We start from the raw sequence: 23114 nt of genomic DNA on the forward strand, positions 1-23114 counted from the left end.
TTGCTCACTTTAAAAATTACATATCTCTTATTAAATACTTATTTAAATTTATTACAACCTTATTTCACGAAACTCTGGGCTCCTCAGGGGCAGCACAGAGTCTTGTCCATGCTTGTATCATGGGAACTTTACCTTGAACCTGGGACATAGCAGGCACGCACACATCTTTGGATGAATGGATGAAAAACTGAAAACAGAATTCATCCCACTCCTTTTTTTTCTTAATTTCAAATATGCCCAACACACCAGTCAAACATGGAGAGTCTTACCCAAGGATTATAAATATATATATATTTTGTCTGTCTTTTTAAACAAACCACCCTATCTCCTAGTATTATTCAACTTTATTTAAAAATGTAATTTTTAAGAAGGCCCCGGTCTCTGAGGACACTACATGTTTGAGGAAAAGAAAAAAAAGTTGCAGAAACTGTAGGGAGACCTGATTTGATTCAATAGACAACTTTTTGGGAAATGCTAGTAAGGCCTTGCTAAGAGGTCATGAGAAATAAATAAGTTTGTGGACAGCACGGTGGAGATGAAGCCCAGAGCCCTCCTTGACTCGTGGCGAGAATCCAGCAGGAGGGACCCGGTGGAACGGAACGCAGTATGCTGGCTTGCCTGCTCCTCTTTGCTTGCTGACCAAAGAGGAAGGGTGAGCAGGAAAGACCTCGGGAGCGGGGCTGGAGCCCTCACATGCAGATGAAGGAAGCCAGAGCTCCCTGGAGAGCAGGGCTGATGGCTGGGGGAAGCGCTGGCCAGAGCTCCCCACGGCGTCCCTCTGAGCTGAGACTTTGCCTCTGGATTCCAAATTTATGAACCCGTCCTGACAATGAACAAAGGGAAAGAAAGCTACAGATTTTCTGGGAGGCAGCCGAGCACCATGGGAAGACTAGACGTCAGAGTCCAGCCGTCAGCCCTGTCATTCGCGTCCCTGCTTCCTCTCCTACAACGTGCACGGGGGTGCTTGATGTGATGCTATCTGGGGTATGTCTGGCCCGGGGGTCGCCAACTACAGTCCGAGGACCACATCCACCCCACTGCCTGAGCGCTAAGAATGGGTTTCACATTTCTTAATGGCTAAAAAAATACGAATAAGAGAAGACTGTTTCATGTCTCAGGAACATTCTAAAATTCAAATCACAATGTCCCGTGCGTGAGTGCTATGCGCTAACTCACTCGGGCGTGTCCAACTCTGCGCGACCCCAAGGACTGCAGCCCACCAGGCTCCTCTGTCCATGGGATTCTCCAGGCAAGAGCACTGGAGTGGGTGGCCATGCCCTCCTCCAGGGGAATCCTCCCGACCCAGAGATCAAACCTGCGTCCCTTGTGTCTCCTTGCATTGGCAGGACGATTCTTACTGCCAAGCCACCAGGGAATGTACACAAATAAATTTTACTGGAACACAACCACAAACACTGGTTCACTTAATATCCACGGCTGCTTCTACCGTTTAAGCTACAGAAGTAAAGTTGCATTATCTGTGACGGAGATTGTGGGACCCATACAGCTGAATAATTCCTCTTCATTACACATGTAGCTGCTTCACTGTGTTGTACAGCAGAAACTAACACAACATTGTAAAGCAGCTCTACCCCAGTTCAAAAAAATAATAATCAAGTATTCAGTTCAGTTCAGTCACTCAGTCGTGTCTGACTCTCTGTGACCCCATGGACTGCAGCACGCCAGGCCTCCCTGTCCATCACCAACTCCCAGAGTTTACTCAAACTCATGTCCATTGAGTCAGTGATGCCATCCAACCATCTCATCCTCTGTTGTCCCTTTCTCTCCTGCCCTCAATCTTTTCCAGCATCAGGGTCTTTTCCAATGAGTAATTAAGTATTACAACTATCAAAAAATTTAAATATTCTCTATTAGAACTATCAAAAAAAAAAAGTTTGCCAATTTTTGGTTTGGCTCCATCCAAAGCAAAGGTTCCCAGTAACTGTATCCTTACCCTTCTCAGCTGTCCCCAAGGGCAGGGGCTGTAATCATGGACACTCCCCATGCCCCAGCCATCTTGAGTTGACTTGGCTGGGAAGGAGGGAGCTACTGACATCTCGTGGGTAAAGACCAGAGAAGCTGCTGAACATCCTTATGACACACAGCAACAGCCACTTTCCCCTACACACGCAACAGAGAACTAACACACAAGCAGTCCCAGTGGCAGTGGGGCTGAGGGTGAGGAGCCCTGCCCTAGTGTAAGCAGAAAGTTGAGCAGAAATGAAGGGAAAGGAGCGCGGCTGAGTTCTACTGAGCACAACGAGGGAGCTGTCAGGCAGCGAGGTCACCATCATCACCTCCTTTACGAATGGCAGACAGACTCAACAAGGGCTAGCCACTGGTCCGACATTACACAGCAAGGCAGAGGCTCTTCTGTCTCCCAGAAGGTGGGTGCAGTCTTGGCTGGGTAGGTCACGCGTGGCCAAAAACAGCAGCCTCCTTGTGTGCTGGACACAGCTTCTGGGGACTGTCAGGCAGGGGGTGGTGGGGCTGCAGGGAGGCCAGTGGGAGTTAAGAGATGGGGGTGGGACTTTCCTGATGGTCCAGTGGTTAGGACTCGGCGCTCCCAAAGTGGTGAGGGCAGGGGTTCAATTCCTGGTTGGGGAACTAAGATCCCAAAGGGCATGGCCAGATTAAAAAAGAGAGAGAGAGAGAGAGAGGAACAAGGGTAGAGGAAGGTGGAGAATAAACCAGCCCAGGAGACCATAGTCTGGAAATAAAGTTCCAACTTTGGAGCCACTGAACATATATATATATATATATTTTACATTTCTGGCTACACTGGGTCTTCAGTGCTGTGCACGGGCCCTCTCTAGTTGTGGAGCACAGGCTTCTCACTGCAGTGGTTTCTCTCGTACTGGAGCACAGGCTCTAGGCGCACGGGCTCAGTGGCTGCGGTTCGTGGACTCTAGGGCCCTGGCTCTCTGGCTCAGTGCACAGACTTAGTTGCCCTACAGTAGGTGGGATCTTCCCAGGCCAGAAGTTGAACCTGTGTCCCCTGCATTGGTAGGTGGATTCTTTACCACTGAGCCACTAAGGAAGCCCTAGTACACATTTCTTTTGAGGAGTTTCACAGTAGGTATTTTACTAAATACTACATTCCTAAAGGGGCTTCCTTAGTGGCTCAGATGGTAAAGCGTCTGCCTGCAATGTGGGAGACCCAGGTTCGATCCCTGGGTTGGGAAGATCCCCTGGAGAAGGAAATGGCAACCCACTCCAGTACTCTTGCCTGGAAAATTCCATGGACAGAGGAGCCTGGTAGGGGTTGCAAAGAGTTGGACACAACTGAGCAACTTCACTTTCACATTCCTAAGAGGAAGCACTGTCAGCTGGCTTATAAGCTAAAGGAAGCTCCATGTTCCATAAGTCAGAAGACTAACCATCGAGCTTATGCAGTCAAGCTTGGGCACAACAGGCCGGCCTCCAGCAACTCCTATAATGACCAGAATGCTCCCTTCAAGCAGAGGAAACTCATTCTCTACAAGGCTGGCCATGTGAACCCTGGAACACAATGGCACATGCAGGGTGTTGTTAAGATAAGTCATAAGCAGCCACAAAAGTGGGAAATGTCACATTCTTCCAAGCTATATAAGACCTCCAAATGAGTTAAAAGCGCCTGAACTTGCTAATGCAAACAGCCGATGCATCAGAAAAGCCCCTGATGCTAGGGAAGACTGAGGGCAGAAGGAGAGGGCATCAGAGGATAAGATGGCTGCATGGCATCATTGATGCAATGAACATAAACTTAGGCAAACCTGGGGACAGTGAGGGACAGGGAGGCCTGGTGTGCGCAGTCCATGGGGTCACAAAGCGTCAGACACGACTGGGACACTGAACAACAACAAACTTGCTGAAAGAGGTCGGCAATGTCTGAAAAGTCCAGATTTTCCAGGAGTGGTCTGCAAACCCTCTGCAGAAGGGGAAAGGGGACCCAGGAACCTCTGGGCATTTGGATAAAATGCAAAAGTTGACTTCTGTCCCTTCTACCTTCTGTAGCAGGAGGCACCTCCATGCCAGTGAGCACCTGGCTCCCAGGCACAGAGGAAGGCTCAGAGCCCACCAACAAACATTCCCTATTCTCACCGGGCGCCAGGTGCTGCACCGAGGGACAAGGAAGGGCGAAAGCTGAGGACGCCACCCTCAGAGAGGGCACAGGCTGGTGTGAGAAGCAAAACTATAAACTAGTGACGACAATGCAGCACGAGCTGTGCCAAAGAGCTGAGTCCCAGGTCGCACAGAGTTAGGGTCTAAGCCAGTACGAAGGTGAAGTGGTCCCCTGGCACCTTACGGTTTTCAGGCCTTTGTGCAAGTTCAGTGGGGCCATTTCTTCTCTCCTGAACACTGCTGGGTTGACTTAATGCAGCATTAAGTTGACTTATTTTGGGGTCCCTGCTCTTTAAAGACATCCAACTGGAGAACCAGACCTGTTTTCAGACAGTAAGAGATTTGCCCTGTTTCAGGTGGAGGGAAGGGGGAAACGGCATACACTGCTCACCCCTCATGGCCCCTGCCCTGGTCCCTGGCTCCTCGGCAAATCAGAGGATGGATGTGTGGTTTAAAGCGATGTGTCTGCAGCATTGGTCTCTACCACGTCCCCAGGCTCAGTGTTCATGGAGTGTCTGCACATCACAGACATCAGAGCAGGCGGACTATTGGATTTTCAGTCCATGAACATTGGAGGATGATGGTGAGGGGATCAGACCCAGGTCACAGGTCGTGGGAGTGACTGCTGCTATCATTCACATCCCCACCACATGTGGGCTCCTATGACCTGTTTTTCTTTCTTTTGGTCTATCTTTATTTATTTGGGCTTCCCTGATAGCTCAGTTGGTAAATAATCCGCCTGCAATGCAGGAGACCCCCAGTTTGATTCCTGGGTTGGGAAGATCCCCTGGAGAAGGGATAGGTTACCCACTCCAGTATTCTTGGGCTTCCCTGGTGGCTCGGCTGGCAAAGAATCCGCCTGCAATGCGGGAGACCTGGGTTCGATCCCTGGGTTGGGAAGATCCCCTGGAGGAGGAAAAGGCTACCCACTCTAGTGTTCTGGCCTGGAGAATTCCATGGACTGTATAGTCCACGGGGTCGCAAAGAGTCAGACACGACTGAGCAACCTGCACTTTCACTGGCCCCTCCTGCCACAGGCGGACAGCAAGGCCACTGGAGGGAATGACAAGGCCAGCGGGAGCCCTTAGTAAGAAATGTGCCGAGGAAGAGACTCAGTGGAAACCGACAGTTGAGGGACAAAGCCAAGAAGAGGAATCATGAGCAAGAATTAAAAACACATGAGAGCGAACAAGAGCGAACAGGGTCGCAGGAGCCAGAGGAAGTGAGCACTTCAGAGGAGAGGGAACGAGTGTCAAGATCAGATAAAGAGTGAGAAGCACGCACGGGCTGCATAGGCTGGGAGGCCACCTGTGACCTTGGCAAGAGCCGTCGTGATGAAGTGTTGGGAGCGGAAGCTGCTACCAAGGGATGCCGAGGGCCGGTGGGAGGGGTGCGACCACCCCTCCAAGAAGAGGTCTGATTGCCGCAGGGTGAAAGGGGATGGTTATTTGAGCAAAAAAAAAAAAAAAAAACAGGACTTGGTTTTCTCAGCCACGAAAAAAAGCAAACGGAAGTCTATGCAGCAGACATTACCTCTGCTGTTTTAATTAGCTGCTATTTGATATTTCAGACTCTCAATATGCTACAGGAAGCTTTGGTTTCATGTTCTAATCCCCTTGCCTTTTTATTTTCCATTTCACGTACTATTTCCATCATTTCATTCTCATGCGAGAAAGCTAGAGATTGGAAATTTCCTGGAGTATTCAAAGGCTGAGCTCCATTGAGATCAATTCAGGAGCAACCCCATCTTGATATGTCTTCCCTGGACCCAGAGTTCATTTTTTTCAAGACGTGAAATTGGAGATTGGTCCCTAAAGATACTTTAAACTCTCAGTATCACCTTACATCGGGGTGGTAGTTTTTAGTTTCCAGCGTATTTTCACAGACATCATTTCATTTCATTCTTACCATGACCCTAAGAGGGAGGAAGAGCAGATAAGCTTATACTCATGTTACATACCAAAACAGCAGCAAGCAAACAAACCAAATGCTGGATGCCTACAATGCACCCAAGGTCAGGTTCCCTTTCCTCTAGTCTTTCAACTACCTGAGCAGTGGTGGTGATGGCTTGACACTTGATTTGTAAAGGACATAATAATATCCCATTCAGCTATATGTTCATCACAGATGAGAAAGAGGCAGAAAGAAGGAAGGAGAGAGATAATCTGAGTACTTCTTCCTGAATCAAGTTGAAGCAACTTGAAATCAGTTGAATCAAGTTCAGCCACTCCCCAGTGCTAGACACAGCAGTACTTTTCACAAATACTGCGATTCTAAACTGTGTGCTCAGCTATTTTTTAAAATTTTTTCATTCATTTATTTGTGCCTGGTCTCATGCAGAATCTTCAGCTGTGTCACACGAATTCTCAGTTGAAGCATGCAAACTCTTAGTTGCCATACACAGCATCTAGTTCCCTAACCAGGGATGGAACTTGGGCCTCCTGCATTGAGAAGGTGGAGTCTTAGCCACCGGACTACCAGGGAAGCCCCCCTGTGTGCTCATTAGAGTCAACTGGGAGCACGTTACAGAAAGGAAGATGCCTGGTGCTGTTTTTAGCTCAGTCGTTTCCAACTCTCTGCGACCCCCTGGACTGTAACCCACCAGGCTCCTCTGTGCATGGGGATTCTCCAGGCAAGAACTCTGGAGTGGGTTGCCATGCCCTCCTCCAGGGGATCTTCCTGACCCAGGGATTGAACCCAGGTGTCCCACATTGCAGGTGGATTCTTTACCATCTGACCCACCAGGGAAGCCAAAATGCTTGGGCCTTTCCTCAAATCAGTTAAGTCAAATTGTCAAAGGCTGGCTGAACAGAAAGAAGCAAGGGAGCAAGGAAAGAGATAGGGGAGCAGGAAAGCAAGGATGCAAATCTAAAAGCCTACATTCTAAGGTACAGCAGGCAGAGTTGCACAGCAAAATACATACGTGAAGTGAGTATGTTCTGCACACTTGAAGACACACTCTGTGAATGCAGTTTAAAGTAACAATGTGGACGGTTATCTGATAACAAGGAAAGACGTACACAGATATACCTTTTGGCAGCCTCCCTATCCCCACAACAGATACACACATCTACCCGTGCAGAAGTATGGCATGCTCATACACAAACCCCTTTTCAGGCAGGGTCTTGATGGTTAACCACCAAACAAAGGTGCACGTGGTCATTACAGAGCCACAGCGCTGACTCCACGAGCCATACATTGAAGCGAATTTCATGGCATTGTGACAAGATGCTGTCCCCCAAATCACCTAGGTCCCTATTCCCTTAAACAAATAAAACCTGGAGCTACTTTAGGCAGTAGGTATGTGCCTACTTTCCTGGGTCAGGAAGACGCCTTGGAGAAGGAAATAGCAATCCACTCCAGTATTCTTGCCTGGGAAATCGCACAGCAGAGGAGCCTGTAGGGCTACAGTCCATGGGGTCAAAAAGAGTCAGACATGACGGCAACTGAACAACAGCACGTGCCTGCTACCCGCACGATTCTTGTCCTGGAGGAGTTGGGATAGTGAGGCAACAACAGTGGTTTCTCCTAGTGTTCTACAAAGATGGAGCTGGTGGCCCCCAGCCCAGGTTGTGAGCTTGGCCAAGGGGCAGGGTGCCAATGCCCCCTCCAGCATGCCTCCTGAGGTCTACCAGGTGGCTGGCTGGCAGGAAGGATGAAGTTGGAGGTCAGAAACTAGAGCCAGTCTGCACTGGTCCATTCCAGAGGCATGCTGAGAACCCTCATCAGCTTGTTGTTCTGATACCCTCCAAGGAAGGTTGCCAGATAAAACACAGGACACCAGTTAAATTTGTACTTTGATAAACAACAACACCCCAAATCTTGCATGGGACAGACTTATGCCGAAAAAACACCTACCGTTTGCCTAAGTCCAAGTTTAATGGGGCATCCCTGGTGGCTCAGATGGTAAAGCACCTGCTTACAATGCGGAAGACCCAGGTTTAATCCCTGGGTCAAGACGATCCTCTGAAGAAGGCAATGGCAACCCACTCCAGTACTCTTGCCTGGAAAATCCCACAGGCGGAAGAACGTGGTAGGCTACAGTCCATGGGGTCGCAAAGAGTCGGACACGACTGAGTGACTTCACTTTTTCACTTTCTGCACTTTCAGTTGCTAAATCTGGCAACTGTACCACCAGGGAGAGCTCTCATATAAGCTTTCACCACCCAAATAACTTTAGATGGGTTCATATTCTTATATTATTAATTAGTGCCTATCAACGTTTTAAATATATAATTTACAAAATAGTACACTTCTCTTTTTCTGAACCTATCAGGTCATTTCTAATTTTGCAAATTAGTAGCATGATGAGATTTTCTTTAAAATCCTAGGTTTTTCTCCCAGGAAACATCATCGGAGACACTGTGATTGGCTTGCACTTTGTATATTCAGTCTGCAACCATCCCCATGAACTAGAAATACTGAAAAAGTTCAGATCTGGCCTTTGGATCCTTTAACTCAACCTTTCTGAATGTTCACTTTCAGCTGAAAGTCTCTTTAGAAAATGAAATAATGACGTGAATCAGGGGTCCCCAGCCTCTAAGAACTAGTGCCTGATGATCTGAAGTAGAGCTGAGATAATAATGATAGAAATAAAGCACACAGTAAACGCACTCGAATCACCTCAAAACCATCCCTGTTTCCCCACCCCCCTCCAAATTGCCTTCCATGAAATTGGGCCCTGGTGCCAAAAAAGTTGGGGATAATAAATCATAAATCATATTATCATTACAGACATAAAGGTGGCCCACTGCAGCACTTCCAGAACACCACAGAGGATTTTCAGCCTCAACTGCTCTTTTTTAAAAAAAATCTGTTTTCTATTATAAAAAATAATCTAAAAATAGTTCCACATAACACAAGGACAAAGCCATCTGTATAATCTCTCCAAAGAGCTCATATTTCTATAGATTTTATCACTTTCCAACTATTCCAACAAGTTCTGAAATTTAAGAAAGTCATGTAGATTTGTCAGACAAAACTCATCAAAATATTAAATTTAACCATTAATATTTTTATTATTTTATAGTATTCTTTTACATCACAGAAGACTCAATTCAAACATGTATTGAAGAAAATTCAGCATCAAAGTGCATTAAAACTCATTACAAACTTAAAAAAAAGTTGCATGAAAATGTTTCTACCAATAATTGATTGATAAAACCAAAATGTTGATAAAAAGATGTGAATATAGAAAAATATCCAGCACTCAAGTAAAATGAGCTGGAACTTGCATATCTGGAAATGTTATCCTTGGTGTGTGTTTGAAAAAAATAACTTTCCACATATGCAGAGCTGAGACGCTCATTAGAACCGTCACATCAAAATCAGTTTGTATTTCACCTTCTTAATAATGAAGATTTCACTTTGTAAGGAAGGATAAAGTTGGAATTAAAGTCATTAAAGACAAAACTTGAATAAAAGGATATGAATGCAGTCCTGTGAATTTTAAACTCTAATCACTGAAAAGTCAAGAAGGATAAAGTAAAAAACTGACCTCTGAGTCTGCAGTCTTCATTGGGTTCCATGGATCTCCATTCAAAAGAGAGACACTGACCACTTCATAGGCTCCTGCCCCATCCCTCGTCCCGGCCTGCTGCATGGAAGGCACAAACTGGCTTCCCAAGTTCACCCCTGTAACACAAAGAAAAACCCTATGCTTATTCCAGTTTGGAAGAGTTTGGCATCAGAAGCATGACACCAACGACTCAATGAAAATACTTGCAAGTTGAATAAAGCCAGGCAAATACCATCAACTATTATATCATAGTTGAGTGTTAAAACTGATTAATCCACTGTCAATTGAACCAAAAATTTTTGTAACTTAAAGCAAATTAGAGCTAATTTTTTTTCCCCCTTCAAGCCCTGTGGCACATGCTGGGTGATTACCATCTTCAAAGTATATAATTCTATCCTTTGACAAGCAACAAAAATCCACGAGCAGTGACTTTTTAAATGATGAATTAATCCTTTGCTTAAGATCAGCTCTATTAAAAGTCTCAAGGCTTTAGCTGTATTAAGACTAACTCCATTTACTTAAGTCCCAGTGAATCAGTTACATACAAAGCCAACTCTGCACTCTGTACTTATGGGGGCTAATTTTATGGGCTTCAGGGAATGATCCTATAGACAAAATTAATTTGTCAGTTTCGACTGACTAGACTGGTTCATGTAAAAAAAAAACTCAAGTCATTCAGTCAACTATTATGTGATCTTGTTTCCTGGGGTCCTGTCGAACCAGTTAATATACTGACACAGGTTCAATGCAGCCCCATTTCCATAAACAATCCTAATGGAAAGTATAACATTTTTCTCTTCTGGAGAGTATATCACTTTCTTAACAAATACAGTAATTTCTCCAGGCCAGCTCCCCTATGAGGTCACACTCCTGCTATTCGGTACAACCACAGTCTGCCCCTCAAGGTAAAGGATGGGAGTTGATTCCCTCACATGTTATTCCCATTTCTTCAACCAGGACTCATAATTTTCAGACCTGAGTCATAATAGCACAGTTTCAAGTTACTAAAGAGTTCGCATTTATTGGGCACAAATGGTATTGAAATTTTAATCCTAGACATTTTACAGTTCTCCAAATACCTTTCAGTCCACACCATTTTATCATTCTCAGTGTGGAAGTCTGCAGTTATATTCAGGTTACAAAAGGATTACTATTGTACTTGAGTACTAACTGTCTGACACAGCCTCCCTGAAAAATTCTCAAGCTGGTCACAAAGCATTTAAAACTCCCAATCGTTGAGTGCCAAGGGACCAGGGATGAACTGAACGTTGGGACTCTGGCCAGTGGCCGAGGGGGTGAGCTGGGCCCCTCGGCCACGTGGGGCAGGGAGAGGGAGAGAGGGGGCCAAGGGTGCAAGGAGACACGGGCTTGTGGTCTCAGGGCTGGGATGAGCCCGTGTCCAGGAGATGAGGGCTCCAGCTGTGCAGGCGGAGGGGGCCGGCTCCAGGCGGTGACATCTGTGGACATCCGGTGGAGGGCGGGCTATGACGAAGGAGTGGTTATCAGCACGAAGCTCATCAGGAGTCTTTCCCGGCTGAAGAGGGGGCGGTCCACAATGGCTCAGAGATCTTGAATAAACGAGCTTCATCCACTGGCTTGCTTTCATGTGGGAGATGGTGATGGACAGGGAGGCCTGGCGTGCTGCGATTCATGGGGTCGCAGAGTCGGGCACGACTGAGCGACTGAACTGAACGGAATGTGCTCCAAGAGGGCTGAGTCACTCCAAGCAGGGGCTTTGGAGTAAGACATCCCCAACATCAGTAGCATCCTGACCACGTATTAGCTGTTGGTCCTGGCCCAGCTGTTGACCCACTTACTAGTTCATTCATTCACTCATTCATTCACCAACTATCTATTAACTGCCTGCCTTGTGACGGGCCTTCTAGATCTGATGTCTTCCACTTAAATAGCCCGCTGTTTCTGCTTCAACCCTCATGTTACCTGGAGCGAGCCCCCTCTGCCTACACTTCTGGGACCCTCATCTCTTAAATACAGCACTCTCCACCCCAGAACACTTGGTTCTCTCCATCTTGTGCATCTATGAGAGAGTCGCAGATCAAGCTGCCCTCATGACCTATATTTTTACACTGGGTGAGAGACAACTGAACAAATATGATTGCACAGAGTAACCAGGACCCTGAAACAACAGGGTTGGGAGGACACCCCATGATGTCCTTGTAACTCTTCTATAAATCTAGAATGATTTCAAAATAAAAATGTAATGAGAAAAACAAGCCCGTGGAAGTTGGTAGGGAAGGCTACTTCTGATGGACAGGGACAAGAGACTGTATTGTTGGGATGGGAAGCATGGAGGATGAGGAACTTCCAGCCCTACCCAGAGCCGAGGGAGGAACACATCAGCAGTGGGTCCTCAAGTGTTATCTTTTCCATAAGATGAAGCAGAGGGCAGGGAGGCGCAAGGTGCGTAATACACATGAAGCATTTCATCAAGATCCTTCTCGAAGCTTTGCCAAGCCCCAGGTCTCATGCTCAAGACCCTCAGTGGGATTCCCATGTTAGAAGTTCCTGAAACAAAGTGAGTTCTGATCCAGTTACACAGTTTCTGCAGAGCGGACTAAGAGTGCGGCCAACTGAACACACCTTGAAAGAGTGCTGGTGTGCTGTCTGAAGTGGATTAAGAAGGATTTGAAATTCCCGCAATTACAGAGTGAAAACGGCAGATGCGCCTGAACTTGCCCCTCAACCAGTGAAAACCATGCCACGTGCCAAAGAGTTACCCTGGCCAACATTTTAATCCTCTGGAAAGTCAAGTTAAACTGTTAAGAGAGTGACTGCAAGCATTTTAAAATTTCCTCTACATAAACAAACCAGGTTGATTATAAGCTACTCCTGGAAGTTCTGTCAGTTAAGTTTCCAACACAAGTGAATTGTTAAATTAAGTACTTAATCGCAAATTCAAATGCCCCAAGGCTGGATAAATCTAAACCTGGAATCCTGTACCACTCACCACCCAGCCGCAGTAAGGAAGACGGGATGGTTTCCACGGGTATTCCAGCTGTGATGCTCAGAGGCCTGGAAGGTTATCACCCAGGCCTCAGAGACTTAGAGAAAAACTCTTTGAATATAATAGGACTCACTGAGAAGCTGCCTGTCTTAAAACAGGGGTCCAACCTCCGGGCCATAGACCTTAGCGATATCAGAATAGAAAGAAAGTGCGTAATGGGGCTTCTCTGATGGCTCAGCAGGTAAAGAATCCATCTGACAATGCAGGAGATGCAGGTTCGATCCCTGGGTGGAGAAGATCTCCTGGAGAAGGAAATGGCAACCCACTCCAGTATTCTTGCCTGGAGAATTCCACGGACAGAGGAGCCTGGTGGGCTACAGTCCATGGAGTCGCAAAGAGCTGGACATAACGGAGGGACTAAGCACACAGCAAAGTGCACAATAATGTGCTTGAGTCATCCTGAAACCTCCGCCACACCCTAGGCCTCGGAAACTGTCTTCCATAAAACTAGGCCCTGGTGCCAAAAGGGCTGGGGGCCGCTTCTCAGGAGAAAGGAGAAGTGCCATGAAATCCAGGTCTCCTTCGCTTGCCTCTGCCTGTGGGGCCCTAGGAGAGGCGGTATGCCCGCATCCTTGATTTTGCTGGGAGAAGGGAGGCCTTCGTGGGGTTTCCTCATCAATAATCAAACTGAAGCTGCACAAACCAAATATAAAGAACATATTAGTCCCCTGGACCATTTTCCTCCCAGGCACTTAGGAGCAGAGAGTGACAGTTATTTACTCTCCTGAAGGCAAAATGTTCCAACCACTGAACACTTCCCTTTTCACCTACATATACCAACATCTTATTCCAAAAGAAGTCCTTTGGGACTGATTTTCTTCCCCTCTAAGAGGCTTTATTTCTAAATATTCCAAAGAGAACTGAGAGGCAGACTGTGCCAGTACTTGCAGAATGTTGTGCAACCTTTTAAAGAAATTGAATAACAACATTATTTGCTGAGGACAGTATTTACTATCTATATACATGGATAATGAAGCCATCTCTCAACTTTTTAATTAGTTGCACAACATCCCCCCAGCAGTATGTGCAGTCAGAGGATGGTTTCTTATGAGCTTTGCTTAAGTATGTATACACTGGTATTTCTTTTAGATGATGCAAATAAAATTTTTATTTGTGCTGCATGGATAGACAGAATAAATTATACACAGCTGTGAGATATCAGAATGTATTTTATGGAGTGATCTTGTTGACAAACCATAAAAGTAGCTGCACATTCAAGCCCTAGAAACCCAGGGGAAAAAAAAAATATGACCTTAGAAAACATACAGCTTGCATACACTTTGTTTTTGCCAATATTTGGGCATCAACAAAACTCAGTTTACTAAATAAAAAAATGTGACTAGCTTATCTTGGGGAGGAACTCCCAGCTTTCTTTCTGCTGAGTAACCAGATACATAGACAGTCCTTTTGATAAAATGGCCATTTTGCTTCAGTCTCACAACGTGTGTGTGTGTGTTAGTTGCTTAGTCATGTCCGACTCTTTGCAACCCCATAGACTGTAGCCCACCAGGCCCCTCCGTCCATGGAATTCTCCAGGCAGGAACACTGGAGTGGGTTGCCACTTCCTTCTCCAAAAGGAACTACAGAAAGAAAGAAAGTGAAGTCGCTCAGTCGTGTCCGACTCTTCGCAACCCCATGACTATTAGCCTAGCAGGCTCCTCCATCCATGGAATTTTCCAGGCAAGAGTACTGGAGTGGGTTGCCATTTCCTTCTCCATCAGTCTCACAGTAGGAAGAAGCATATCAGATATTTAGGTTTCTAACACAATTATCTTCTGTGACAATCAGCACTGCTTTCCCATGAGACATGCATGTGCCTACTATGCTTGTCTGAGTTTGTCATTTTCAGACTTGATTATGGCTGGTGAAGAGGGAAGTTATAGACCTAGTTCCTTAAGCAAGAATGTTTGCAGCAATGGCTTTTAAGGTCTTGGAAAAGCCAGCAATAAAGACATCCCCTACAGTACCTTCAGATCCCCTCCATGTGAGTCACCCAGAGCCTGGCTACCCATGGAAATCTTGCCTCTTTCCTGCTCCATCTGGCCAAGCCTCCCTGGCTTGGCTTACTAAGAGTCATCCAGACCACCCTGCTGTCCACCTAAGGGTTTCAGCTTCTTTACAGAAGAGATTGACAAAGTTTTGAGATACTGAACAATAAACATCTTGAAGACACAAGACCTGGCCCTGGTCTTGACTCCTCTTTGATTTACTGCCCTCAATCAAAGCCTGCATCTAAGGTACTGCTGCTGCTAAGTCACTTCAGTCAAGTCTGACTCTTTGCGACCCCATGGACTGTAGCCTACAAGGGTCCTCTGTCCATGGAATTTTCCAGGCAAGAGTACTGGAGTGGGTTGCCATTTAGCGCCACCTGGGAAGGCTCAATTCTCATAGGGTTAAGGAAGCTCAACTAAGTCAGAACAGTCAAAGGGCTTCTGAAAAGCTTAACACATAAAATCAGTCTAGGATGTCCAAATCCAAGTTTACAGACTTATAGGCAGGGTTTCTCCAACCAAACAGGCTAACAGTATGAAGATGACAGCTTCATGCTTGTCATTAGAATATACAGGGGTTAAGGTGCTTGGGAGGTATCCATTCAAGTTATCCAGTGAGCCAGTGGGAAAACAACCTCTGATGAGACTACTAGCCAAGATGAAACTTAAAACACTAACCTAGAGTTCTGGCTTTAAAGCAAAATCACTATCAATGCCAACATGAACCTAGGAGAAGAGGATTAATCTGAGGTACATAAAAGAGAATTAAGATAAACAGTCCTTAGAAAATCCAGGTGGGGGTAAAAACTGAGACAACCATTACGAACTGCAAAAGAATCTGAGGACAAGGCCTTGGAAACTCACGAAGCATTTTTTGTAATCCCAGAGAGCTAAAGAAAATCTTATTGGTTTGATTGAGCAGTGTCTTGGTCCAGGGGAATATGGTGGCAATGTTCCCATAAAGGACAAATATATCTCCCTTGGTTCAGATTCCTATCTATAGTCTTAATCAAATAACAACATCACTCTCTCATCTCGTCTGCAAGCTCTGAGGGTGATAATTAGGGGTGTGATTAGTTTTCAATGGTATAGCTCAAGGATGTTCAAAAGAACCATGGCAAAAGTTAGTCTTAAAAAGAGTAGTTTTACAGTGGAAAAGCACTATGTCAGCAAGATTATCAAGGTCAACGTCAGCAGCCGTAGTCCTAATGTTGGCATGTACTCTTCATCAGATATGATGAAAATGACACTTGACCTCTGATCGATCTAATCCTGAGACAAATGCCAATTCAGGTCATCCTATATTATATTTGGCCAGCACACCTCAAAACCGTCATGGTCATCAAAAACAAGGACAGTCTGAGAAACTGTCACCGCTAAAAGGAGGCAAAGGACACATAATGACTCAATGTGTTGAGGACTCCTGCCTGGGATTGACGAACAGAAAAGGAACATTAGGTAAAAAGTAAGGAGATTGGAATAAAGTACGAACTGGAGTTAAAGACATTATGTCAATATTGGTTCATTAATTTTAACAACTGTACAGTTCTCAGGTAAGATAGTAAGAGGGGGAACTAGTTATGGGGTATAGGTGTATGCGTACCAAGTCGATTCAGTTGTGTCTGACTCTTTGCAACCCTATGAACTAAAGCCCACCAGGCTCCTCTGTCCACGGGATTTCCCAGGCCAGGATACTGGAGGGGGTTGCCATTTCCTTCTCCAGGGCATCTTCCCGACCCAGGGATCGAATCCGTGTCTCCTGCAGCTCTTGCACTGCAGGTGGTTTCTTTACTGCTGAGCCACCACAGAAGCCTATGGGGTATAGGGGAACTCTCTATACTCTCTTCCCCATCTTCTTCTAAATATAAAGCGGTCCTTTCAAATAAAGTCTATTAATCATCATTTGAGGACTTAGTCTGCATCTTGCAAGAAGACCACACGTCATTCTAGAGCAGTTCAGTATCAAAGGGCTCAGAGATGGATGGCTGTTATCACCAGTGGCTCCAAATTCCAGCAAACTGGAGTCTCTGCCTTCATCTCTCTTCTAACATTGCTGTTTGTTCAGATGGAGGAAAGATGCAGTAACTGCAGTCACGTGAAAGGCATAAAGCAGTTAACCAACAAGGTTTCCTAGAGTATAAAAAGGCTGCTGCTGCTGTTGCTGCTGCTAGGTCGCTTCAGTCGTGTCCGACTCTGTGCGACCCCAGAGACGGCAGCCCACCAGGCTCCCCCGTCCCTGGGATTCTCCAAGCAAGAACACTGGAGTGGGTTGCCATTTCCTTCTCCAATGCATGAAAGTGGAAAGTGAAAGTGAAGTCGCTCAGTCGTGTCCGACTCCTAGCAACCCCATGGACTGCAGCCTACCAGGCTCCTCCGTCCATGGGATTTTCCAGGCAACAGTACTGGAGTGGGGTGCCATCACCTTCTCTGTATAAAAAGGCAGAGCATGCAAAAGCAGTCAATCCTCAGGCAGTGGAAAGGCCCTTCAAAATACACCCAGAGAACTCTTCAGAACACAGAAACAAGTTGCTATAAAAACGACATCTTTTTTTCTGGTTATTGGCGACAAGACTCTGAAATAGTACAGAAGTGAAAAGTTGGTTTAAGAAGGTTACACCAAGTGACAGTCACATAAATACTTTGACGAAAGGATGTTGAAACAGAACCAGATTCACTCAGAGCCTAAGGTTGTAGCTATCCACACTGGAAGGCTAAATTATCAAGACAAAGCCTGATGGAACAGAAGCAGCTGCAGTATTTTGAGTCAGAAGAGTCAGTATTTTGTGCACCCCCCAGAGGCTACATGGACGCTCTGGGGCTAGTCTCTCGCCGTCCCGGATACACAAATCCTTTAGGTGTCCAGGAAGACTATGGACCATTGACCACTGCCGAAGGCTGGTGAGAGGGTCAGCAGACACCACGGGCGCAAAGTGTGGGTGGGTGTCATTTAGCTTAGTTTTTTGCTTTTGCTTTGTTTTAATCAATCTTTGGAAAGAAATACACTAAAATGCTCTTCTAGGTTTTTTGCTCTGAGTGTTAGGGCTGTGAGTTCAGTGTGTTTCTTCTTCATGTTTGTACGTATCTCTGATTTTTCTATAAACAGACATATTACTTCTAGGATGGACAAAAAATTTTAAAAATCAATCATTTGAACTCATGATGACAAACCAACTGATGTATGATGTTTTACTTTCTTACCAGCTTTCCTGGCATTGCAGGTTCACTGCCTTGGGCATGCTAGAGGACACAGGCCGTTTGGAAATAAAAGCCATCAAGTACTACGAAACAATTACAATTTTGAAAAGACGTTTTATACGTCATTTCAAAATTCAAAGAGAGCTAGTTATTGCTTCCCATAAATGTTTCAAATGGGTTCATACCCCAAGCACAAGTTGTCTCTACTACGCATAAAAATAACTTTTCATGCCTAAAGTGTCTCCTATCTGCAAAACCATTTACAACATCAACTTCTATTTTAGACTCCTTTGCTGGTCATTGTAAACTAGTGCAAGTCCTATTTTATAAATGGTGAGACTGAACTAAGCATTTATACTGGTTATTTCTAATGTTTCCCAACAATAAATGGCAGAATTAATAACAAAACCCAAGCCCTCTGAATTTCATATGCATTCATTCACTTTGTCCTTCATCATAGGAACAAAGAGATGCTGCAGGAATTTATTTGTAATACTTTGGATGGTGGAGGATGGGGGTCAGAATTTTCAAACAATGATGTAAAGGAAAATGGAATCAATTATTAAAATCCTAGCACAGGAGCAGCTTTTGGAAGTGGAGAACAAAAAGACAGGAACAGAAACAGATTTGTTCCCTTCACTACTGTAAAAGCATGAGATGGAATTAAACAACAATGACCCAGCAGCCATTTAGTATCTACACTAAAGACCATGGACTTTCATGGCGCTAACATCCATCAGCGCCATTGTATCATTGTCATCACGGACCACCTTCTGCTGAAAGTCACTCAGTCATGTTCAACTCTTTGCAACCCCATGGACTGTGGCCCACCAGGCTCCTCTGTCCATGGGATTCTCCAGGCAAGACTACTAGAGTAGGCTGCCATTCCCTACTCTAGAGGATCTTCCTAATCCAGGAATCGAATTCAGGTCTCCTGCACTGCAGGCAGATTCCTTACCATCTGAGCCACCAGGGGAGCCCCTTTCTACTGAAACACACCCTCAACTTGGCAGCACTCAGTGGCTCTGGTTTTCTTCTCCTTCTCCAGCCAGATCTTGCCTTCTCCACTCATATTCCTTTCTCCCGCCTCCCTTGGGGGACTTGAACATCCCCCAAGTCTCAGCTCTTGAACATCTTCCCACCCTACTCTCACTGTTCCTGAGAGAACTCATTAATTTTTAAATTGATGTTGCTCAAATCAGTATTTTTCCATCTGGCCAGTTCACCCAAGTGCAGTTTGTAATACAGTATCTACTGGACACTAATTTCAATGCTTTGTCACCATCATCATCTCAAACTCGGCATGTTTAAAAACCAAAGGCTTCATTCTGTCCCCCAGTCAGAAAGCAAAACACTGTCCATCGTACATGTCTTGCCAGAGTCCCCACCATTCACCACTGCCTGCGTCACAGGGCTTGGAAACATCTTTTTTTTAATCACTCACATTCAACAACTCCAGCTGGGTATCTTATGCTTTGTTTTTGTTCTATTTTCTCAAAACTCTCCTACTTTCTAGCTGAATCCTTCTTGGTAGACTCATCACCTGAAGCTCCCTCTACTCCAATCTCAAAGGACAGGACACATTTGATAAGAGCAAAAGTCTATGGCAGGGTTTTCCATCAAAAGAACGTGAATGCAAAGGCCTTAATGCAGGGAGAGCTTAGTGTGTTCTAGAGCAGAAAGGGTCAGTATGGCTAAAATGAAGTATGAAACGGTGTGGACAGAGGTGTGAGCTCAAGTATAGAGGGTAGGCAAGGCCTGGATCACGCCGGGCCTTCTAAGGTAGCATGTGGGTTTCATTTGGAGTGCAGTAGAAAGGCATCATAGGATTTTATGTAGAGTATATCTGATTCATTTTGGAAAAATTCTCTGCTGGAGAATGGAGTGTGTGAAGAGTGGAGAAGAATGTATACATGAGAACTATTCATAGGACAAAATGCGATGCTGAGCATAGATCCCACAATTAATAAACATTTCTAGATGACAACAGTGAACACTAATTAAACAAGTTGTTGTTGTTCAGTTGGTAAGTCATGTCTCTGTTGCGACCCCACAGACTATAGCCCACCAGGCTCCTCTGTCCATGGGATTTCCCAGGCAAGAATACTAGAGTGGGTTGCCATTTCCTTCTCCAGGGGATCTTCCCGACCTAGGGATCAAACCTGCATCTCCTGCATTGGCAGGAGGATTCTTTACCACTGAGACACCAGGGAAGCCCCGATTAAGCAAGTGTTGTGCACCAAACCCCATTCTAAGTTTCACCTTTTTAAACCTCATAATGACCCTTGGATGTGTATCGTCATTTAGTAGATGAAAAAGCTGAGGCACGGAGAAGTTAAGAAATTTGCCTGTGGTCCAAAAAACTATGAAGCCACCCAGACAGCCAAGTACTAGGATCTAGGCTCCAGCCACACCATGTGATAAACAAACACCACTCTGTCCAGGAAACACTGGGAACAAAATTCAGATTCCTTCCTGAGTCCTACAAGTTCTGGAACCCCAACCCCTGAGAGTTCCATCTTGCCAGCTCTGTTGTGACCACACTGACCACCCCTCTGACCCATCATATGTCCAGCTATGTTTGACTTCGTGTCCTTGGTTTTTGCTTTTCCTTCTGCTGAGAACACCCTACTCTCAAACCTCTGCTGGCCCTCAAATCTCATTACTTACGTCTCAGCTCAAATGTAAAAACCTCAGAGCGGCTGCCCGACTTCAGAACCTTCCTTCTACCCCACGTTTCTCTCCAGCCCATCGTCCTATTCTGTTCCTTTCATGGTATTTATAAGCATCCAAACTCATTTTATCATTTTGCTTCCACTACCCCACTCCCAAATCTAAAATGGCAAGTGGTAGGGGCCATATTTGAGTGGCTCAATCGGTAAAGAATCTGCCTGCAAGGTGGGAGACTTGGGTTAGATCCCTGGGTGGGGAAGGTCCCCTGGAGGAGGGCATGGCAACCCACTCCAGTATTCTTGCCTGGAGAATCCCCATGGACAGAGGAGCCTGATGGGCTACCATCTGTGGGATCGAAAAGAGTCAGACACAATTGAGCAACTAACACACATGGGCCTTATTTATCAAATTCAATGTTCTATCTTCATATGCAGACAAGTATTTGGTTAATGAATTATGACCAAACGAATAACAAGTTCTCACGACCTTGGGATCATAATGACAGCAGGGTTGGGTCCCAGGGCGTGGTTCTCATCACAGAGGCTCTGAAGGGTGACTGATTTTTAGCTTGCCCAGCATTGTCTGGCTCCTTGCAGGTTTATGCACAGATCCAAACCCAAGTGAGCCTTCTTTATAAGTCAGAATTTCAACTTACTTTTAATGAAAAAGAACTGGCAAGTCAGCCAGAATCCTCATCTAAAGCATTGGGTTCATTATCTCCCCAGCAGGAAACCTTCCTTGAAAAGCCAAATTAAGATCAGAACAGAGAACTATAGGACGGGAATAGAAATCATCATCACAGAAGCCTAATATTTCCTTGTCTACTCAAGAGTGCGTACCTGCCATGCTAACCAAGAGAGCACTGAATCCCAGCGAGCGCAGCTGCCCACTGAGGGTCTTGAGCACAGGCTGATTATTTGAACTTGAGTGCATTTTCTACAGACTCACTGAGTTCTCAAAGGCGGGCTCACCAACACTTGTGAAATGATAACGTGCTTGCTCTCATACCATCCTTTAGAAACACTTCATTTTCTTTATGAAAACCATGCTCTAAGTTGTCACTCAGGGAAGAGTTTCTAGACCTAAATCCCATGTGCATTTATGAGAAAATATATTCTGAATTCCAAAATGCGATACTGGGGACCACATCCCCTGTCTCCTGCTTCACTTCTCCACCTGCTGGGAATTCAATTGTGCGGATTCTGCAACTCGAGCCAGAATGGCAGGCCAGGGGCAGGGCGGGAGTGGTCGACAGGGGAGGGAGGAGCAGGGCAAGACAGGGAGGCCTGGGCTGGAAGGAGGGTAAGGATGGGGTTGATGAGTTAGAGAACACCTGTCTAAGTCCTAAGGACCAAGGGGCAAGTGTGGCTGTCTGAAGGCAGGTGCTGATTTCTATGACTTTAACTTTCTAGTTGTTGACTCTGTCCATTGAATTTGGGAGGCCCCTAATTTAAATAGTCATACAGGACACCCCAAATGATTATGTCATAGGATTGAAGTCTTGCGTTCTGGAAAGTTTCAGTTCTATGTGATTTGACAAATACTAGCTAGGCTTCTAGAATGAAGCAGAATAGCATTTAATAATTTTGATTAGAAATACTTTTGTTCTCAGTTCTCAAAACTGAACAATGTGCTTATCTGTCTTTAAGTCCATGCTTCATCTCACACAGGTAAAGCCAAAGAAGTAAAGAAAACTGTTCAGTTTAGGAACCTTTCAACAATTTCCTCTCAACAATACCCAGCTTTATTGTGACATAATCTCACAGGTGAGAGAGATTGCCCGTCCTTTGCTGGCCATCAAGTTTCCTATGAGGGCAGGTGTCCTGGTAGGCTGAGCGTCATGGCATGTGAAGTCACTTCTGTTGTGTCCGACTCTGCGACCTTGTGGACTGTAGCCTGCCAGGCTCCTCTGTCCACGGGATTCTCCAGGAAAAAATACTGGAGTGGGTTGCCATTTCCTTCAACCCAGGGACCGAATGTCTCCTGCATTGGCAGATGGGTTCTTTACCACTAGCGCCCCCTGGGAAGCGAGCGTCATTGCCCTCATTTAAAATTCACACTAATGATGCATTCATTATTCTAAACAGGCTTTCTGTTCTCTGTGAAATTAGCACTGATTGCCACCCGAGTGTGAGAGGGCTGCTGACAACACTGGGAACTGTCTTTCCCTGTTGCTATTTCTGGTCACCCAGTGTGGCCAGTTGAGTCAACAAGGGGAGACACAGCTTGCCATGGCCACCCTGAACTGATGGAGGCAGGTGAAGAGTGGAGAGTGGACAGAGTTGCCTCCTGCCTTTCTGGATCTGAACTAGGACTGTTCCCCATCCATTCAGCAATGACCAGGCTGTGGCAGCATGACAACTCAGTAGACAAATATTATTAAGAAAAAGCCCTATAAAAATATGTGCCTATTGGTAAAGAAAAAAACATATATTTCTTTGTCATTACATTGTGCATTTATTTGTCACTGAGGTTGAAATTTTTCATATTTTTTCAGTTATTTTCTTTTCTTACTTTGAGGATTATTTGCTCATATCTATTGCTCTTGATGAAAGTGAAAGAGGAGAGAGAAAAAGTTGACTTAAAGCTCAACATTCAGAAAACTAAG

General features: G+C 45.5%; 1 protein-coding gene across 1 annotated transcript in view; it reads right to left on the reverse strand.

The window, feature by feature from the left end:
* ADAM12 (ADAM metallopeptidase domain 12) overlaps positions 1-23114 on the reverse strand; it is a 397161-nt gene that overhangs the window by 331364 nt on the left and 42683 nt on the right. Inside the window, exon 2 of the mRNA XM_061404001.1 lies at positions 9602-9738. Coding sequence (XP_061259985.1) covers positions 9602-9738 — 137 coding nt within the window. The remainder of the gene's footprint in view (positions 1-9601; positions 9739-23114) is intronic.

This window comes from Bos javanicus, chromosome 26 (assembly GCF_032452875.1).
Source record: "Bos javanicus breed banteng chromosome 26, ARS-OSU_banteng_1.0, whole genome shotgun sequence".
Classification (NCBI taxonomy): Eukaryota; Metazoa; Chordata; class Mammalia; order Artiodactyla; family Bovidae; genus Bos; species Bos javanicus.